The sequence below is a fragment of the Canis lupus genome, chromosome 3, assembly GCF_011100685.1.
Source record: "Canis lupus familiaris isolate Mischka breed German Shepherd chromosome 3, alternate assembly UU_Cfam_GSD_1.0, whole genome shotgun sequence".
Taxonomy (NCBI): Eukaryota; Metazoa; Chordata; class Mammalia; order Carnivora; family Canidae; genus Canis; species Canis lupus.
The window spans coordinates 25,323,097-25,344,328 of record NC_049224.1 but is presented as its reverse complement, the minus strand read 5'-3'; the positions used below and the strand labels follow the sequence as shown (position 1 = coordinate 25,344,328).

General features: G+C 44.2%; 2 protein-coding genes across 16 annotated transcripts in view; one reads left to right on the top strand and one right to left on the bottom strand.

Annotated features, from left to right (window-relative positions):
* ATG10 (autophagy related 10) overlaps positions 1 to 13,512 on the top strand; it is a 221,128-nt gene extending 207,616 nt beyond the window's left edge. For 11 of the 15 annotated variants that reach the window (XM_038532420.1, XM_038532418.1, XM_038532424.1 and 8 more), the window contains 3 exons: positions 4,192 to 4,289; positions 4,935 to 5,051; positions 5,167 to 6,354. In XM_038532420.1, the coding sequence (XP_038388348.1) occupies positions 4,192 to 4,289; positions 4,935 to 5,046 (210 nt within the window). In that variant the 3' untranslated portion in view covers positions 5,047 to 5,051; positions 5,167 to 6,354. Of the gene's footprint in view, positions 1 to 3,058; positions 3,396 to 4,191; positions 4,290 to 4,934; positions 5,052 to 5,166; positions 6,355 to 10,213 lie in introns of those variants that run through there. The other 4 variants (XR_005356790.1, XR_005356789.1, XR_005356788.1 and 1 more) reach the window with 4 other exon arrangements.
* Positions 13,513 to 18,483: 4,971 nt separating this feature from the next.
* RPS23 (ribosomal protein S23) lies at positions 18,484 to 20,158 on the bottom strand. Its single transcript, XM_038532417.1, has 4 exons — positions 20,004 to 20,158; positions 19,408 to 19,567; positions 18,800 to 18,920; positions 18,484 to 18,675 (listed from the first exon to the last, which is right to left on the bottom strand). Exons 1-4 carry the CDS (start codon positions 20,005 to 20,007, stop codon positions 18,529 to 18,531), a joined length of 432 nt encoding a protein of 143 aa, XP_038388345.1. The 5' UTR covers positions 20,008 to 20,158; the 3' UTR covers positions 18,484 to 18,528.
* Positions 20,159 to 21,232: the final 1,074 nt, after the last annotated feature.

The following is a 21,232-nucleotide window of genomic DNA, read 5'->3' as shown; positions in this document are numbered from 1 at the left end:
CACAGCATTCATGTCAGACTTATTTTATGAGACATTTAACCATTGCTAAATTAAATTTCATAGGAGAATGTGCCTATATAACTCCTCTGGAGTTACAGAGATAGAAATCTGACCCATCATTTCTATTTTCACGGAAAACCATTTAGCAGAACTTTGTTCCAGTAGAAGTGTTTATTGAGTTGTAAGCCTAACACAGTTCATTGGCTGCATGTATTTCCACACTGACATTTTTCTCGGTGCAGATTTGCATCAGTTCATTAGTACTGACAGCAGATGGTAGCACTTTCACACAAATTTACCTTCTGAATTGATCTAAGAAATGTCACTAAAAAGATCCTGACAGTTTTGATGTTCTTCCATTTCTGAAAATGGTATGTTAAACAAATAAGGTGTAGGATTTTAGATTTTTTTTTTTGAACTCCAGCACATAATTCCTAAACTAAAAATGAAAGACGGCTTTCATCTCTGATTCTGGCTGTCTCAGGGAGAAAGTGGAAACCACGGATAATCTTTCCTGATCGCACGAGCCTTAAAAAATCTCCATTGCAGAAAAGGGCTTTTGGAAAGTACTATCCAGATTGATTGTCTACACTGATCAGGTGCCTCAAATTATTTGTAAATTCTCCACCTTGCTCTGAATATAAATTGATTGGCTCAGGTATTGGCTCAGGTCACAAGGCTAACTTTGAGTTCTCGCACTCCTGCAGCATTAAGGTATCCCTAAGATTAACTACATTTATTTTGCTTATTTATTTATTGACTTAAAGTTTTTTTTTTATTTACTAGAGAGAGAGAGAGAGAGAGAGGACAAGCTGGGAACAGCAGAGGGAGAGGGAGAAGCAGGCCCTCCGCTGAGCAGGGGGCCCGATGACCATGATGATGAGGGGCTCCATCCCAGGATCCCGGGATCATGACCTGAGCCGAAGGCAGATGCTTAACTGACCGAGCTCCCCAGGCACCCCTGGCCACATTTCAAAACTATGGATCCTTTTGCCTTCAGTTAGTGTTAAATCATTACAAAATTATCAGACAAGAAGACTTAATATTTGCCAAGTGAGTGAATGAGAGAATATGTGAATTCTAATCACATCGGGGAAACCTTTTACTTTTCTACATTGTATAATCACTATTATATGCGTGATAACTCAAGACCTGTATTCAGTAGTCTTATATATTTAGAAACAAGGATGTGGGGATATTTTAAAAATTAATTTTCTATCTGTATTTGAAAAGTAATTAATGGTTTGGTTAATTTGCCACCACTGAGAGAAGCTGTTACATTTGAGAAAGCATTGGGAGTTGGCCATCCACAGTTTAACCGTGGAAGTGATTATGGGTGCTTCTGACACATTGCTAGAAGAGTGGTCATGATTAACAACATCCTTAAGGGATTTATTTAACAACAACAAGGAGTTTTTGGGTTCCAAATGCTCTCAAAATCAAGGGACCCTTTTTATGTTATTCATGGCACTTACTATTATTTGGATTATCTTATTTCTTTATTTGTTCTGTGTATTTATTGGCTACTTCCTGTACTGGCACGTAGGTTCCATGGGATCAGGGGCTTTATCTTTGAGATATAGTGATCTCTGTTACTATATCCAGAACTGTTCCTGGCAGACACGTAAGAGATGATCAATAGATAAGTGTTGAATTAATAAATACTAGTTGAAGGCAGGCAAGGGGAGCCACAATCAAGCTGGACAGGAGGACTTGCTTCAAGCAAACACATTTGGGCTGTGACCTCAGGGTCTGCTTAGGGATGGGAGGGAACAGTAGAGAAAGAGCAGGAATGAAGGGAGCTCAGGCTCTGCGCTAAGAGTCAGGCCCCTGAGCAGACTCTACAGGTGACACTTGGGAGACATACACCCACCCACACCCAGCGGATACCTGAACCCTCAGCATAGATTTGCACCCACAAATCTCCACACTCAGTGTCTCCAATACACAGCGGAGGTGCCTCTGATTTCCTGTGAGTAGGTTTGTACACATGCACACAGACGTGAGTGTTTTGGGGTTGGAGGGTAGAGTTATCAGCAACAACCACATGTAATTCTTTCCAGGGATGCTCTGAGTTCAGCTTCTCCTTGGACTGGCTGAGAAAAGGAGAAGCAGCCAAGACAAGAAGCTAGGCCCCTCGTCCAAATCCAGCCAACAGGCTTGTTTTATTTGGCCCATTCTATGATTTTTTTTTAAGTGCCAAAATTTAAATTTAGGAGGTTTTACATAAAAATCTGGATTCCTAGGCTATTTTGACAAATGGGAAGGACCTGGCACACTGAACCTGCATTCCCACATGGCACAGTTGGCTGGAGCAGAGTAGCAAGCATAGCCTTGGCTGGGAGCACTCTCCATTTGCCCACAGTCCCTTTCACCTGCTGGTGTATTGAACTGACTTCCTTACTTCAGGTCACCTGCGCCGTTTTTGTAGATATTTGTCTTAGATTGCTTGGGCAGCCGTAACAAACTCCCACAGATTGGGTAGTTTATAGACAACAGTCGTTTATTTCTCACAATTCTGAAGTCTGAGATCAGGGTACCAGGCTGTTCTCCCGAGGGCCCTCTTTCAGGTCGCACACTTCTTGTGTCCTCACGTGGCAGAGAGGGGTAAGCTAGCGTTTGGGGGTCTCTCTTATAAAGTCCTAAATCTCAAACACGAGGCTCTACCCTCATGACCTGATCACCTCCCAAAGGCCCCACCTCCTGTGATACCATCACACTGGGCTAATATTAGGATTTCAACGTACGAATTAGGGGGACGCAAACATTTAAACCATAACAATATTTGAGGTTGCAGTCTTTGGCATAATGGCGAATCCACGATGTTAACAGTCAATAAATTTATTGTCCAATAATTGTTTTAGGGGACGCCTGGGTGGCTCAGTGGTTAAGCGCCTGCCTTTGGCTCCCAGGGTCCTGGGATGGAGTCCTGCTTCAGGCTCCCAGCAAGGAGCCTGCTCCTCCCCATGCCTATGTCTCTGCCTCTCCCTCTGTGTCTCTCGTGAGAAAAATAAAGTATTTAAAAATAATAATAATAACTGTTTTTGTTTTGGTACAGTTCATGCTAGGTCACGCACTGCATAGAAACCTCCCGGGGCTCCCCGTTGTTTGCCAAATGAGGTGCATCTCCCGCCCTGGCAGCAGCCTGACCAGCACTGCCCTGTGGCCATTCTCTCATTAAGGCCACGGAGGGCGCCTGGTGGCTAAATTGCTTAAGCGTCTGCCTGCGGCTCCGGCTCCGCGTGATCCGGGGCCTGGCGTCAGCGCCGCCGCTCAGCGGGGAGCCCGCTTCTCCCTCTGCCCATGTTCTCTCCTGCTCACCCTTCCCATCGAATGGGCTTCTCACTTACAGAGATGGCCCTATGAGCCTGAGAAAGACCAAATGATCAAAGCAGGTAAACAGGGGCACGTGGGTGGCTCAGTTAAAGGTCTGCCCTCAGCTTGGGGTGTGATCCCAGGGTCCTGGGGTTGAGTCCCCCCTCCTCCCCCTCCTCATCAGCGGGCCCTGCTCAGCGGGGAGCCTGCTTCTGTCCCTCCTCCTCATTCATCCTCTCTCTCACTCCCCGTCTCTGTCTCTCAAATAAATAATAAAATCTTAAAAAAAAGAAAAACAACCCAGATGAACAAAGAAACTCAGAGAGATGGACAGACAGAAGGACAGCGATTTAAATAATGCCAGCCGTGCTCCTGCTCCCCCCGCCATTCTACCCCGTGAGCCTGCTGGCGCCACACTCAGGCTTGAAACAGGCAACTTGTTGGCAAAGTTCGTGTAGAAAAATGTGTGGAAGATTTTGGTCCTCTTACAAAGAGGTGAATGAAGTGTGTTGTTCCGATGGTCAGGCGTCCGAGCTTCACAGACATCCTTGAGGAAAAACTGGAGAATGATTCTCAGCTGAAGAGAAACACTAGTTGACAAAGAGTTAGAACTGAAAATGTATCTATAGTTCGTAGTGTGTAAACAAAACCTCGTGCCCCTTGCACTTGATTGTAAGGCTGTATTAATCCATGACTCCTCCAGCTTGTTCTCATGTTTGGATTATGAATTATATTTCAAAACCGAAATTGATCTGTCTCTTAATTTAGTAACTTGGAATTTAAAACAAACTTTTATTTTAACAAACCAGATTGTGTGTTTTAACTTTTTCGAAGTAATTCACACTGGCACTCCGGGACCAACTCTGATTCTTACAGGAGCATCCAATACTTGGACAACCCTTTTTTGTACTTCATCCCTGCAAGACGAATGAATTCATGACTCCTGTGTTAAAGAATTCTCGAAAAATCAATAGGTAAGAAACACCATCAAGATACATTGGCTTTTACTCTTATTTTAAAAGTGTAAATCTTTTTATGTGACTCTAAAAGCTAAGCTAAAAAAGAAATATTTTTTGTAATAATAGTAATGGCTAACATTTATTGATTTTTCCTGTGTGCTAGGCACTGTTCTAAGTATTTTAGATAATTAATGACATTGGATTTTTATAACACCCCATAAGCTAAGTTCCATTATTTTACCCAGTTTACAGAGGAGAAAGCTAAAGCACAGGGAGGTTAAATGACTTGGCCAAGTTCACACAACTAGTTCTAAGTGGTAGAACTGGGGTTTTAACCCGGGCGTTTTTGCCTCTAGAGCCGTGCTCTTAACCACCACACTCCACTACCTTAGCCAATGCTATAAATTTTAAGTGTAAAATTGGAATCATCAAGAGGAGTTAGGAGCCTCAACGCCCTTTAACTCCCCCTTTCGCTACCTCAGTCTCCTTGGATCTCAAGTCCGTGTCAGGCAATGGAGCTGACACTTGGAAATGCTGGGATTCCACATGGTGGGCACATGTCTTCGAAGACAGTTCTTCTCTTCTGTTGTTAATGATTTTCTACTCCTCCTCCACCTCAATGAAACATTAGAATTGCCTGTATTTTCACTTGTTTCCTAGGAGTGTCAACTACATCACATCATGGCTGAGTGTTGTAGGGCCAGTTGTTGGGCTAAACCTACCTCTGAGTTATGCCAGAACAGCTTCTCAGGATGAAGGGAATGTGAATTGACCGAGGTAAAAGGGAAGTCTGCGCTGCATGTTTTGCTATTATAAAGATCCTGTTGTCTCTCTTGCACTTGGGGGCCCTACTGGCCCCATCAAATATTAAGTCTTCTTTCATCTTTAATAGGCTGAATATGGACCGTTTGTTTAAGTTTCCAACCAACCAGTGACCAAGCATTGAGGAAGCATATTGGACTTTGCACTAATAATGCAAACCCATTTGCAGGAGTGGATGACTTTACTTCAGGATTGTTATTCTTGAAATAAGTCTGTACTGTTCAGGTAACCCTCTTTTATTCTCTTGGCTTTTGTTCTTGTTCTTCACTTTCTTCTATTGAGCCAAAGAACCTAGAAATTGAGGCGTGAAGAACACCAGAACTGTACCTGGCCAGCCCTGCCTGATTAATCGGACAAATAACGCGCAGTAGTTCAACTCACCAAGATTTCGACATGGATTTATTTTTCCATTGGAAGCAAATGTCTGCAGTAACTGATATGCTGAAACCCTAATCTGGAAGAATTTTTGGTTTGGAGTTGCTTGCTTTGTTTTTCATTTTATCTTGCCAGGGTCTGAAATTAAGACAAAAATGTAATTGCCTCTTTAGAGAATCTAGATTAGTGTCTGTGAAGAGGGATGTACTTTAGGGTCACCTGAGGATCTTTTATGATTGCAGATGCTGGGGTCCATCTCCTAAAACAGCTTATCTGGGGTGGTTTTGACATAATTGCTTCTGGAGAACCTCTGGTCTGGATGTACAGACATTTAGTGTGGCATTTATCTGAATTGGTTTGGTCTCCCAACAGGCCTTTTCCAATTCTGTGTAGAGCTCCAAATAGCTGGACTTCCTTCCTAACGTTTGTCTGGGCATTGCCCTGGGCCTCCTGGTTGTTAAGAACATCCAGGAGACATTTGTTCACGAGGCAGCCCATTCGGAGGAAGCAGTCAGGGTGAGGGGATTATCTGCTGGCCAATCGCTGAAGACTGAGCCCACACTTTTAGTCTGTAGGTTCAGGGCTGGGCTCTCACACAGGGAGCAGAAGTAGAGAATGGGTTAATTCAAACTGCTAGAAAAGCTAAAAGTAAATTTTAAAATGCTGAGCTGCACATATTCATGCTGGGATGAGAGCCTGCTTACATGCTTGCTGGGCATTTTGGTATTTACCACTTAACATCTTTTCAACTTCTGCAGGGATTTTCCCCCCACCCCCACTCTCCCTAATGTAAACACAGATTTCTCAGCAAGTCATTTCTCAGACCATGTCATTTCTGGGGTAAAAAAAAAACTAAATAAATTATAATAATGTGTCATCTGGATGATGTACTCGTCTGGAAATAATAGTTATCCTTTGCTAACAGATTCTGCGATGATAGTAGTCAGTCACTGTAGGGACAGTGTGTAGGTTTTTTGTTTTGGTGTTGGTGGTGGTGTTTTGTTTTGTTTTTTATAACTTTTTAAAAAAATTTTTATTTATGATAGTCACACAGACTATCACTATCAGAGAGAGAGAGGCAGAGACACAGGCAGAGGGAGAAGTGGGCTCCGTGCACCGGGAGCCCTACGTGGGATTCGATCCCGGGTCTCCAGGAATCGCGCCCTGGGCCAAAGGCAGGCGCCAAACCGCTGCGCCACCCAGGGATCCCGGTGGTGGTGTTTTTAAGTTAATTTTTTTTTTCTCTGATTGATGGAGACCTTAAAATTCTTCAGTGGCAAGAAAAAGTTCTGCAAAGCTCTTGAAGGTTGTAGAGACCTCCCTCCCCAGATAGATCCCTCTCTTCAGGCAGCTCAATTTCTTTTCAGAATATTTTTCACTTAAAAAAAACTTTTAATTTTTAGTTGATAAAAATTTCCATGTTTAAGAATGCAGCTATCTAACAGACTGTTATCCCAACAGTTGTAAAACATTAGAAAATATTTAGTTTTGTCGAAGTAACAGTTCTTTCTCTGCAATATGAGGATTTTCCCCTCTGGGTTTCTTCTCTAGTTAATATAATGCAAAACTCCTTCAATCAGAATTAAAGCTGGGTAAAGCTGCTACCAGCCAATATCCTAAACTCTGCTTTTCTGTAGCCTTGGAAAACCCTTCACCTCTTTGGTCCTCAGTTATGTGATTTGTGAGAGCAGCTACAATTCTTGGGTCTGTGAAATAGAAGTGTAGAGATCTAGACTGTGAGTTTTGGCTAGCTGCTAGCTGTGTGATTTGGGCTAATTTTCCTAATCTTCTTTAGTCTTTTACCATTTCTTTTTTTTTTAAGAGTGTATTTATTTGAGAGACGGGGGGGGTGGGGGGGAGAGCATGTGTGTGCATGGGCAGGGGGAAGGGCAGAGGGAGAAGGAGAAGCAGACTCCTCACAGAACAGGAAGCCCAACTATGAAGCTGCAGGGCTCCATCCCAGGACCCTGAGATCATGACCTGAGCTGAAGGCAGTCGCTTAACCAACTGAGCCACCCAGATCTTTTACCATTTTTCTGTGTTTAAAAAGTCCATTAATATTCATCTCACTTACCTAACAAGAAGAGCAGGGAGGAGATCAAAATGGTAAGTCAACCGGAATGAGCTTCATGACCAACACAATGCCACATGGGACAAGGATGATAAGGGATAATTGGCCCCTGTCCTGCCCAGTGCCAGCATGCCTTCCCCCTTCCACCTCATTTCAGGCCCGACTCCTCCCAACACAAATGGGCCTCTGATCAGGCAAGTCTTCTCTGCTCACATCCTTATCTGACTGTGGATAGGAAGGATATGCTTCCTTCTTTATCTCTCTACTCAATTCTCACCTAATCTATATAATTCACTCTTACAAAGCCATCTCTGACCACCACAGCCCCCACTGGTCAACTTGGCCTTTCATTACTTACTATACTTGGTCACATTGGCATTTAATTGTCTTCCTTTCACTCTTAATTTCTTCCCCTCCTTAACGATGGGTAGTAAGTAACTCACTGACCCACTTTTTGGGGGTATGTTGCAAGGCGGCGCGCACAGAAGAGTTGCTGTCTGCCTCTCGTATGGGATCCAGGGAAGGCTCTCAGTCTGGGGATTTGAGTGGGTGACCAGAGGCTGTTTTGATCATTTGGTACTAGCCTACACTTTGAGGGCTAAAAAACATCCTCCTAACACAGTTGTATTAGAATGAAGAGAAAAAAAAGGAAGTTGAAACTGGGCTTTTGCATCCATTTTTCCTGAGATAGATATAGTTAGTCATACTCTCAAGATATGAGAAAATGGAGGTCTGCATTGTTAAAACCAGCTCTTACATAATTCAGAGAGCTGATATTCCAGTGAGTTGGGTTGCCGCCCCCCCCCCCCCCATTAAAATGTGAGAGTAAGAATATGCAGATATTTACTCCAGCAGATACCTATTAAGTTCCTCTTATATACTGAGCCCTAGGCTAGCTGCCAGGTATGACAAGTGGAAAGACATGACCCTGGCTCTTAAGAACCACAGGCCAGTGGAAAAGACAGACTAGAAGATTCAGGGACAGACGATGTGTGCTGTGGCAAAGACGTGCAAAGCAAGGGCCCGAGAAGGTTGTAGAAGAGGAATGTGAGTGGAGTATGAAAAACTTAGGATTTAACCAGGTCAAGAATGCAGGAAAGTCCTTGAAAATGCATGGGAAGTGATAAAGAGTGAGGTTGGCTAGCAGGACCGGGGCCAGGCCTGGATGAGATTTATTGCCACACTGAGAATTTGTATTTGGCCAGAAAACCAGAAAGAGCCACTGGGGTAATTTAAGTAGAGGAGGTAAAGTGATCACGTTTGCATTTTAGAAAGATCCTATATTTTTAAAATGACAGTTGCATATAACTAATCACATCTACACTTTGTCAGTTTTTTCACCAGCGGGTTCTGGCCCACAGGCTGTAGAAGTAGGAGCACAGAAAGGGTTGGGAGTGTGCCAAGGACATTTTTCAATTTTTGCCCAGAGCCTTCCAAAACAAAACCTGCCAGTGTCCTGAAAACCCTGAGTCCTCGCTGTGGTACTTGGGGCAAGTCACCCCACCTCTCTCAGCCTCTCTTTCCTACTGTATTAAATGGAAAGAAGTGTGTGAGATCAAATAAAATCCAGTTATTAGTTTATGACATATATATATATATGAAATAGAAAATGTCTTGGAAAACATTCCCTGTGTGTCTTCTTTTCTTTACTCTCATACTACTACACTCACAACACTTCTGACTCTAGATGTGTGGGTTTTCACACAACAAACAATCCTGCAGTACCAGCTGGGGCCCTACAATTCAGTTCAGTTCTGACACTATCAGTATGGAGTGAGGATCAAATCCTGTAACTTAAGACTTCAGTCCCACCAGACTGCCTGACTTTAAGACTCTAGTCACCAGTCCCAGGTGGTCACCTGTATTTCTGACTGACTATAAACCAGGATTACCATGACCCCCTCACTGGGTTCAACAATTTGCTAGAATGGCTCATAGTATTTAGGTAAACCCTTATGTTTACCACTTCATTAAATAACAAAGGATATGATAAAGAATACAGATGAATACCCAAATGAAGAGCTACATAGGGCAGGCATAAGAGCTTCTGTCCCCATGGAGTTGGGTGCAGCACCCTCCTGACACATGGATGTGTTCACCAGCCTGGAAGCTCTCTGGACCTCATACTTTGGTGATTTGATGGACGTGTCGTTACATAGGCATGCATGGTCACTAACTCTACTTCTAGCTGCCCACCCCCTGCTCCCAGAGGATGGAGGATAGGCCTGAAAGTCCCAAGCTTCTAATCAGAGCTAGATCTATCTGGTGATCAGCCCCCATCCTGAAACTATCCAAGAACCCACCAAAGTCACCAAAAGTCACCTCCTTAGAACAAAAGACACTCCTGTCATCTAGGAAATTCCAAGGGATTTAGGAACTCTGTGTCAGGAACCAGAATCAAAGGCCAGATATTGGAAGAGATGCTCCTCCCATGCTCTTATTATGTGGGAAATTATAAGGATTTTAGGAGCTCTGTACCGGGAACTGGGGGGCAGAGAACAATATGTGTATGTTCTATTATTTTACAAATACATGAGAAAAAAAGCACATGGTAAGGATATTACTGTTTTCTGAGACGACTTTGGTTTCATACATATAAAATCTATATGGGTGTGTGCGTATTTGCATGCATGCATGCTAAGTGGTGATGTAAATATATTTCTAACTTCAGGGAACAGGGATTTGAAAACTGATGGATAAATAAGCTCCCTTCCAACTCTAGGACCCTTGGATTGCCCCTTCTACTGCTGACCAGTAAGTTGCTGAAGGTTATTCTGGAAGGATATAGGCAGTACTGAACTACCGGTGTGCCCATGGCAACTGAGATACTTAATTATGCACATAGGTCTTTTTATAGGACTTGTCTGTAAAAGTGCTTTCACGTTTTTATTCTTAAACGCTGTAGTGTTGTCAAGCCCTACTCCAGGCTTTGCTTTTACCTTTTGTGTTGTCAATAGCATCACCTAGTGGTAAAAGCGCCTTATTGCAAGTACTGTGAAAACTGAAAGTGATTTTAGAGCTCACCATGTCCCATTTGTAAATTATTAAAAACAAACTGGAAACTCACATTTTTTCCTACACTGAAATATACTTTACACGAGAGTAAATAAAACCTGTGGCTGCATTATGATTTCTTGGGTTACTTTGAAGGTTTTCAAATACCCAGACATCACTGTTAAACCTGAGGCAAAAATGTAAGTAAGCATATCCTGATAGGTTAACCTGGAGATCACAGGTCAGTGCCTCTGCCACCTTTCGTGCATCGTGACTTGCACACGTGTGCGAGATCTTCATCTTTAGCATGGTGCCCGGCACATGCTAATACTCCATCTCGGCAGAATGTCTGTATATGTGGCTGACTCCTGAGCACAGGGGAAGGCTCTGCTGGGCTTTCTGCCGGCACCAGGAACTGGACGTGGTTTCCTCTTTTGGGAACTGTGGCCCACTCTTTCCTTTGAGATGATTTCTTTTCCTGACACCAGCCGAGAAGTGGGATGTGGTCTCCTCCATCGTTTTCTTTAATAGATTCAGAGAGAATAGCCAGGCCCGTACCTGCTTATTAACAGAGAAATGGCTAACTCAGATGTGATGCTCTACGGCAGTTCAGGGGAATGACTCCATCCAGTCCCCCCACACAGGCAGCTCTCATAAATAGGTTGTTGAGTTAAAACAGAAAACAGAAACTTGATGATAAATATGCATGCAACTTAACACTATTTATATAAAAAGTACACCAATACCACCCATTTTCTAGAGTACATATGCAGTATATGTATGTAGAAACATTAAACATGACCTAGGACACACACAATTTGTAAGAGAGGCCACCTCAGAGAGTGGAGAGTGGGAACTTGCATTAGAGGAAGGCAAAGATGTTGGCTTTTTGTAATGCTACACTTACCTAGCTGTAGACTGTGAAACCAAAATTCACTTTAAAAACAAAAAAGATTTTTTTTTATTTATTCATGAGAGACACAGAGAGAGGCAGGCTCTATGCAGGGAGCCCGATGCGGATGGGACCAATCCCTGGACCATACCATGGGCTGAAGGCAGATGCTCAACTGCCGAGCCATCCAGGTGTCCCTAAAATTCACTTTTAGAAAAGATTTTAGTCCTCATAGATAACTTGGAAGCCACAGAAACACTTGAAGGAGAAAATTTTAAATGTGCTTAAGTGTAAATCACCCATGGATAACTGCAGTTAACTTTTGATGTATTTCTTCATACTAGTTTAAATATATATTTAATTAGGATCATTCCATATATGGTTTTACATTATGATTTTTTGCATTTAATATTATATTGGCAACATTCTCCCATGTCATGTGGCTCTTTGAAAAAACAACTTAAAATGACTAGTAATCTTCTATATCAAAATGTCCCTTGGGATCCTTGGGTGGCTCAGCGGTTGAGCGTCTGCCTTCAGCCCAGGGCGTGAGCCTGAGGTCCCGAGATCGAGTTCCGCGTCGGGCTCCCTGCATGGAGCCTGCTTCTCCCTCTGCCTGTGTTGTGTCTCTGCCTTTCTCTGTGTCTTTCATGAATAAATAAATAAAATCTTTTTAAAAAATGTCCCAAATAATCCTATTGTTGGACTTTTAGGTTGTTTCTAATTCCTCACTGTTTAATTAATATACATTCATTGAGCATTTAACCTCCTGTGTGGCAAGGTAGACACAGCCCCTTCCTCAGAGCGCTTTCAGAATGGAAGTGAGAAATGTGTGCAGGAACAGTTGCTTACATTTGGTTTCTTTAGGTTGTACTGTTACTAAGGGAATGAACTGATCAAAGGATACGGAGTGTCTTAAGGCTTTTGATTCATGTCCCTAAACTGTTCACCAGTAAGGCTATACTGATTTATATCCCAGAAGTATTCTGTATTTTACCATTTCCTAAACTCTCTGAAAATAATTTTGTTTTCCTTTGCTTTTATTACAGAATCGATCATTTTTCTCTTCATGTCCTGCTAAAATGTGCATGGACTCCCAGCTTTGTTTCTTCTCAATATGCTATGCATTTCTCAGTGCTGCTGGGGTTGTTTTTCCAGATTCTTTATTGTCCATTTTATTGCCCCAAAAAATCTTCGTTTTTTTCCTATCAGAGCTGACCGTCCATACGTTGGTTCTGGTAAAACCAGAAAGCATAGAGTTAAACAATTAGGATATGTATGTAATATAAAAAAATGTTATGGAAAATCTTATATGTACTCAAAGGTAAAGAAAATAATATAATGAACTCACATACTTATACATCAGAATCCGTAATTACCAAGATTTTTGCCATGTTTGCTTCATTTAGCCTTAACTTTATATTTGCATAAATATTTTAAAGAAAATTGCAGACATTATGTCATTTGTTTTTACAGGTGCATGCTAAACATTTTTCATTTGATCTATTCTGACAAGTTTTACTCCAGTCTTATATGTTAAAACATTTGAGTTCTGGTCCTCCACTTGCTTCAACCCCTGAAGTGGAGCTTTGCACCCTCTTTCTGATTATACCTTTGCCAGTGACATGGGGCAACTTTCTTCTAAAATGGCCCTCTGTTCCAGCTGACATCAAAGTAGAATGTGAAATGTACATTTTGCAGGTGCTGCAGACTGGATGATCCATCCACAGATCTTCACCACATTGGAGACATCTCTTAAATGATGTTAAACCATAGACAACTTCTTGTGACTCTTCTCAGCTGTGATTAAAATGGACAGTTAGGTAATATGTGGCCAAATCTAGTTTTATAGATTTAAACAATGTCTAGTTTCTTGTGAAGGGACCCCTTTAAAAGTCTGAAAATATATAGAACCTATTTTCAGAAAAATGTGTGTGCCATATATGTGGAAGTGTTTACGCGCACACACACATATCGCTGATATATATCAGAAAATTCTGCATACATGGGGCACCTGGGTACTCAGTTGGTTAAGCATCCTACTCTTGATTTCACCTTGTCATGATCTCAGGGTTGTGAGATCAAGCCCCATCTCAGGCTCCGTGCTGGGTGTGGAGCCTGTTTAAGATTGTCTCTCCCCCTCTCTGTCTGCCTCTCACTGTCCCTGCCCCCCAGGTGTGCACACATATGCAGCCTCTCTCTAAAAAAGTGTGTGTGTTGGTGGGGGGGGGAAGGAAATTCTGCATACAGTCGCAGGAGGTCCCTAGACTATTTAAAATCTAAGAGACAAATCCTAGATCAAGAATCTTGGTCAAGGACGCCTGGGTGGCTCAGCAGTTGAGCGTCTGCCTTTGGCTCAGGGTGTGATCCTGGGGTCCTGGGATCGAGTCCCGTATTGGGCTCCCCCTAGGGAGCCTGCTTCTCCCTCTGCCTATGTCTCTGCCTCTTTCTATCTCTCATGAATAAAGAAAGAAAATCTTTAAAAAATAAAAAGATTGGGAAAAAAAATGGAACCTACTAGGAACCTAAAGAGGGGGAAAGTGGTCCTACTTACCTGCCAATACACACAAACCAGAGCACCTGTCAAATTATATAGGAAAAGGTATAAAGACTTTTAAGTCTGGATAAAGTCACAAAGCTGATGGGGAAAAAAAAAGATATGACAAAACAACCTATTTCATGTCACTGTTTCCAAAGGTGTTAATGGTATGTTTCAATAAGTAATGTTTCTCTCAACTGTTCTCAGCTGTGATTGAAATGAAATACTATTTAAAATGTGCCTTGCTTTCCCCACTATTGTGTAGATTTAAGCATTAGCTGATTGGTAAAAGAGGTAAGGAAGCATAATATTTTCATTAGCATCTACCCTTTTTTTGAAAATTTGGGCATGTTCGGATCCCTGGGTGGCGCAGCGGTTTGGCGCCTGCCTTTGGCCCAGGGCGCGATCCTGGAGACCCGGGATCGAATCCCACATCGGGCTCCCGGTGCATGGAGCCTGCTTCTCCCTCTGCCTGTGTCTCTGCCTCTCTCTCTCTCTCTGTGACTATCATGAATAAATAAATAAAATCTTTAAAAAAAAAAAAAAAAAAAAAAAAAAAAAAAAAAAAAAAAAAAAAAAAAATTTGGGCATGTTCAATATGTCCTACACTTTTAGCCCAACCAGGTAACTTGACCCCTGTTCTGTTTCTAATTAACCAAAGCAAAAAAGATTTTAGAAAGCTAGACTTAAAAAAAAAAACAAAAACGACAAAACAAAACAAAACTCATTGTGAATAAAGAACAGAATTCATGTCAATAACTTATTACCACAAATAATCAAGATCACTGGTAAGGACCTGTGGAAAGTATTTTTCTGGAAGATGTGAAGGGGTGATCTGGGGCCGTGATTTCCTCTTCTCCCTCCTGAAGAGCAGCTCTCCTTGGCACTGGAATTGCTATTTGAAAGCTTCAGATTGTCTGGGAAGAATTATGTTAAGGGATTTTGATGGTGCTCATCAGGTCTGGCTGAAGTTCCAATATTCCGTGTGTGAGGGGCCCCCTCGTTTTTGAAGATATACACCATATATTAAAGGCGTAACAACCTGAATGAGGTGACGACTGTGCATGTGCATATTTGGAAATGTTAGTTATCTGTGGCTCATGAATCCCTTCATTTTTTTTTTTTTTAACGATTTATCTATTTATTTATTTATGAGAGAGAGAGAGAAAGAAGCAGGCTCCATGCTGGGAGCCTGACGTGGGACTTGATCCTGGGACTCCAGGATTGCGCCCTGGGCCAAAGGCAGGCGCTAAACCGCTGAGCCACCCAGGGATCCCCTCATGAATCCCTTCAAATGTGTCACTCTAAAAACGACTTTCTCCTATGAGACAATTTATGCTTAAAACATACAATTTTAATGTTTTAATGCTTTGGTCTAGAACTCCTATGGTCACATTATTATGATAATAAGGTTTAAAATCCATGTATCTTCTTCACATACTAACATAACATCACTTTACCAAATAATATGGACAGCAATTGTGCTAGAAACTAAGAATGCTCAGTACAACCCAAGAAAATCCCCCAACTATAATGTCCTAAGAAATGGGAGCTAATACTTGAATGGTCCATTTAAACAGATTTTATACGTTAAAATAAAGATTATACAAGCCACTGTTCATGAAAATTTTATAGTAATGTGATAATTTATGACCTTAGTCTCTTTTCTTGACTATGCAAAGCCATCAAAGAAACGTTAGCTATTTGGACAACCTTGAAACGGACTCCAGGTGTTTTCCATAGCCATGACCATTATGACTAAATCCTGCCACCAGACATCTTACTAGAATGAAACAAAGGAAATTGGAAATTCATGTTTTGTAACAGGACCATTTGTTTCCTTACTTTTGAGATTAGAAAGTTCTTTATATACTTTCGACTCAAGTTTGTTGTTGGATATATGATTTGCAAATATTTTTGTCCAGTCTGTGATTTATATTTTCATTCTAAGACTTTTCAGAGTAAAATTTTGAAAAAGTCCAATGTATGCTTTCTTTTGTGTGTGTGTGTAATGTACTTTTGGTGTACCAAGAGCTCTTCACCGAAGTCATGAAGATATTCTGCTTGCTTCTATCAATTTTATAGCTTTACATTTTACATGCAGATATATGATCCATTTTGTTAATTTCTGTATAAGGTGTGAGATTTAGGTTGAGGTCCATTCTTTTAGCAAACTGAAGTCCATACTCTTTATTGTAAAAACTGTCCTCTATCCTTCCTCCATTAAACTGCTTTTGTACCTTTGTCAAAAATCAGTTCTTACCTATGTAGGTCTGTTTATATTTTTTTGATGTCTCTACCCCCCTTCAATACCACACCGTCTTGATTACTGTAGCTATAAATCATAAAATCAAGTTTTGTGGTTCCTTCACCCTTTATTCTTCATTTTCAGTATTTACTCTAGTTCCTTTGCCTTTTGATAAAAATTTTAGAATTAGCTTTTGTTTCTATAGGAAAAATCTGCTGGGACTTTGCTTAAATTTTGCACCCATGGTTAGTGTCTCATTTCTCTCACCCTACAGCCTCCATGCAGTCAGGCACAGCACAGGGCTGGACACACACTTCATGCTGGACCCAAGAAGGGACAGCATCAGTCACAAGGTGGGGGGGAATGGGTAAGAGGAATACACAGGAGGCAGAATGAGGCATAAGGAGACAGATCAGTTTCAAGAACTTTGGGGTTTGAGGCATCGGAGGTGGATTTAGGTGTCCATCTGTCAGTCTCTTAGCTACAGGTGTCCAGGGTGCACCCAGCAGACAAGTGCGAGCCACTGTCACAAGGTATCTTAACTCCCAGGTGTGTCTCTACAGGTTCGGCTGAGATCTCATCAGAGCAGTAAATGACACACTGTAGAGGTGTGGGTGGGTATCCCTTCCACCATCTTCTAGCCCTGCCCCTGCCTCTTCCCTCCTGCAAGGCCAGGCAGCACCTCCTCGCTCCCTGTACCATGGCTGACCCAGTGCTGACTGTGGGGATGAAACTGTGATCCTTGGTGGCCTCTTGTGGTTCAGGCCAGGTGGGCAGGACCCAGAGGTCTCCTGGGTTGGGTCAGTTATATCCATCCAAAAGCATCTGGTCAGCCTTCGAGAAGGACATAACTAATACCTGTGCAACTACATGCTCTAGTAAGCACTGGAATAGAAACCAAGGGCAGCCTGTCTCACTACCATACATAAATGTATCAAATTAACATGTAGCAAAAAAAAAAAAAAAAAAAAAAAACAAATTAACATGTAGCTCTTGAATTTATACAATGTTATATACCAAACTTTGTATTTCAGTCTTTGAAAAAACAGCCACTTTCCAATGTTGTGGAAAGACAAGTCAATCATTCGAAGCAAGCATAAACACAATTTGAGGTTTGGGGATCAGTGTTCTGAGATGGGAGAAGCAGCAGGTAGCATGAGGGACTTCCTGAAGCTGCATGGCGAATGCAAATTTTAGCAAGGGAGAGGGCATTATTGAACAGGCAAGCATCAGACAAAACACAACACACATCTCCTGTGCTGTGGAAAGGTTCATGGTCTTGGTCTTATGGGCAATGGAAAGCCAAAGCATTTCTATTCTCCAAGGTCCTACACATAACCTAACATTATGCTTTGATCAGAGATGAAGTTAACCCACTGCCAGCAGCAGTCCTCTGATGGGATTCAAGAAAGCTAGTTTCATTTTAGTCATGAGATTTTACCATTTTTTGTCCTATGGAAATTTTGAGACAACTTATGGACAATACCAAGAGACATTATATAGAGAACGAACTGATCGTTACCAGAGGAAGTGGGTGGGGGGAAGTTAAAGTAAGTGGTGGGATTAAGGACACTTGTCAGGATGAGCACCAAGGGATACATGGAATTGTAGCACTGTGTTGTACACCCTAATGCTGACATGTCGTAACTATACTGGAATAAGAATGAAAAAGAACTTGCCTCCTGCACCCAACACCCAGCTTCCAACAATTGCCAAGCTATTAACACTTCTTGAGCATTTCTAACTCATTACTTACACTTTGTGATGTGAAATAAACCCCAAGGTCAAAATATATCGGTTGCTGACAAGGTCAGGACAAAGAGCATCTAGGTTCATCTTTTCTATAGCTGAACACCCCCAAGTTTTTCTTCCAGGTCTAATTTGCCTGGTGTACACACATCCATTGACTTGTATCCACTCAGTCACCCAGTGCCTTTCTTGTCATAAACACAAATACAACATGGATCGTGAACCTTTAGATACTTGAACCCCCAAACAGGGAGCAACCTGAGGGTGCTATTTACCATACTGGGTCCCCAGGAGATGATCACAGGATGCACATTGGCATGGTTTCCCAGCACAATTCTTCCTTTAAGTACAGTGAGCTCCAAAAGCCCTCTACACAGGGATACTGTGCATTTATTCTGGATTTATTAGCTGTGGATTTGTTTATTCCACGAAGAGAAGAAAAACTATGAATCCCAGTCTCCTGAAATGGTTAAGCACACACCGTCACCTCTGCAGTTAAGGAAAATAAGACACAAAACGTTTCTGGTATATGAAAATTTATTGTCCTGTTTTTACCACCAAAACTTATGATCTTGGTCTTTCCTTCTTGCCTTTGTACAAGGCCAGGAGAGAGACATTGGCTACTTTGACCACTTTAAAGCGAACTCCAGGAATGTCACCGACAGCATGACCTTTACGACCAAATCCAGCCACCAGAACCTCATCATTTTCCTGGAATAAAATCAACAGTTTACTGCCGGTATCATTGACAATCGCTAAAAATACCCATTCGTCATATAAAAAAGTGGGAAAAAACAGGCTCTCAGGAACAGATACCAGAAACTGAAATACTTACCTCAATAAAGTTCAAACAACCATCATTGGGTACAAAGGCTGTGATCTTTTTGCCGTTCTTGATCAGCTGGACCCGGACGCACTTCCTGATGGCAGAATTTGGCTGTTTGGCTTCAACCCCCCTGGAACACAAGCGGCACAGCACCGTGAGCGGCCTTTCCTAGAAACCCTACGGGTTCCACCTTTTCAGTCTGCTCCTAAATCGGCCAAGTCCCGTGACAGCGACCAAGCTTCTCCTCAGTCCAGCACATCAGGGACAAGACCTCCGGCCCCTTGACCAGATGCAAAACAACAAACACGCACGGAGAAACAAAGCTGTCGAGCCTGGATTCAAAACCCGACCGCCAGGAAACCGTAACCTCCCGCCAGAAACTTACCTTAATTTCCCCGGATAGAAAGATGCCAAGGCTGGTCGCAGAGGCGAGGACCGACGGCTGGGGGCCGTGCGCACGTCGGAAGCGCTCGGGACGGCCCTCCGTTGCCGCCTCCCCCCACCTCAGGCGGCTTCCGACCCCGTGGGGCGCCGGCCGCGCGGCTCGCCTCGCCTCGCCTCGCCGGGGGAGCTCCCGCACCGCGGACGCACCGCGAGGACCCTGCGCCCCCACTTACACCTTCTCCAGCACGATTCCCTTCGCGTGGGAAGCGCCCCCGAAGGGGTTGGCCTTCAGCGCCGTGCCCAGGTGGGCCTTCTTGTACTGCTTATCATGCCACTTCTGGTCCCGCCGGTGGCTGCGGAGCTTCCGGGCGGTACGGAGGCCGCGACACTTGCCTGCGAGCGAAGCCCCGGTTAGTCGGTCCGTACGCCGCGGTCACGCCTCACGTCTCCGAGCACCCGCGCCTCGCCCGGCGGCAGCCCAAAGGCCCTCGCGCGCCGCCTCAGCACGTGGCGCGGCCCTCAGGCTCCCGGACCCAACCGAGGCGCGCACGCGGACGCCCGCATGGACGCGCCCTCCCAGGCGCCGAGCCCCGGCGCAGCTCCCGCGGCCCAGCGCCCGTCAGCGGCGGCGCGGCCTGGGCGCCGCATGGGCCCTCCCGCTCCGGGCCGTGGGCTCGCGGGCCGGCGCCCCCTGGCCTTCCCCGTCGGGCCGCCCGGCAGCGTCCTCCTCGCCGCCCTGTCCCTGCGCGCCGGCGTCCGGCCCCCGACCCCCGAGTGCGGCCGGCGACCCCCCACTCCTACCCCCCCGGCCCGGCCGCCGCCAGCTCACCCATCCTGCCGGCGCCACGGGCCTGAGCGAAAGAGAGAAGCGAGGCAGGAAGGAGCCACAAGCCACCGCGAACAAGCCCCGCCCAGCCGAGGACCCCATGCAGCTGTCTGCGCAGCGCCTGCCCCGAAGCTGGCGACCCTGGTTTGAAAACGACAAGCTTGCGCCACTTCCCAGAACCTGGGCCTTACTCAGTTCGTGTGGCATTCAGTGTCGCTTCGCTTACATTGTTTTTATTTCGGTTTTAAGTCACTGCGGGCGACAGGAGGAGTGCGGACTACCAACCCCAGAATCCTTTGCATGAGACTCGCTGGAGGGCGCAGGCGCGCTTGCAAACCCGCGGGGCGGGGCTTAGCGACGCGGGGCGGGGCTTAGCGACGCGGGGCGGGGCTTAGCGACGCGGGGCGGGGCTTAGCGACGCGGGGCGGGGCTTAGCGAGCGAAGGCGGGGCTTAGCGAGCAGAGGCGGGGCAAAGCGAGGGGACCCGCGAGCGTGCAGGGCGGGCCACCTGAGCTTCAACCCGACTGACCAGCGGAATCGTAAATTGCGGGGGAAAAAAAAAATCCGGAAGCTATGTGCTGTAGTAATTGGAGGTTTCCAAGCCTTGAAACCAAAGCTACCACTTACGGGTTGTGCGACCTTGGGCGATTCATTTAACTTTCTTAAAGCATACGTTTCTCCTGTAGAATGGACTAGATTTGAGGGATTTCTGGGATGTTGGTTTATCACACAACTATTTTTTACAATGTTTTCTTCCTGCCAGGTAACCGTTCTAGGCTCCGGGGATGCAATAGTGAACGAGGGGAGGGTGTCTTGTTTTTATGAAATTGCTGTTCTAGGTGCTGGCAGGCAGAAATATATGTAAAGTGTATTTAGAAGTAAACAGGAACGTTTTAAATTCTGATCAGCGTTATAGAGAATATAAAAGTAGGTGTCAGGGGCTTGCGGATGGGGTGGTTTCAGAAGCCGTTTCCGTGGAGATCACGTTGAGCTGAGCTGCTAAGGACAGGGGCCGTTTAAACCCGTGTATGGGGTAGAGTTTCCAGGAAGGACAACGGGATGGTACTTTAAAAAAAAAAAAAAATATATATATATATATATATATTTATTCATGAGAGGCACAGAGAAAGAGGCAGAGACCCAGGCAGAGGCAGAAGCAGGCTCCATGCAGGAAGCCCGACGTGGGACTCGAATCCGGGACCCCGGGGTCACGCCCTGGGATGAAGGCGTCC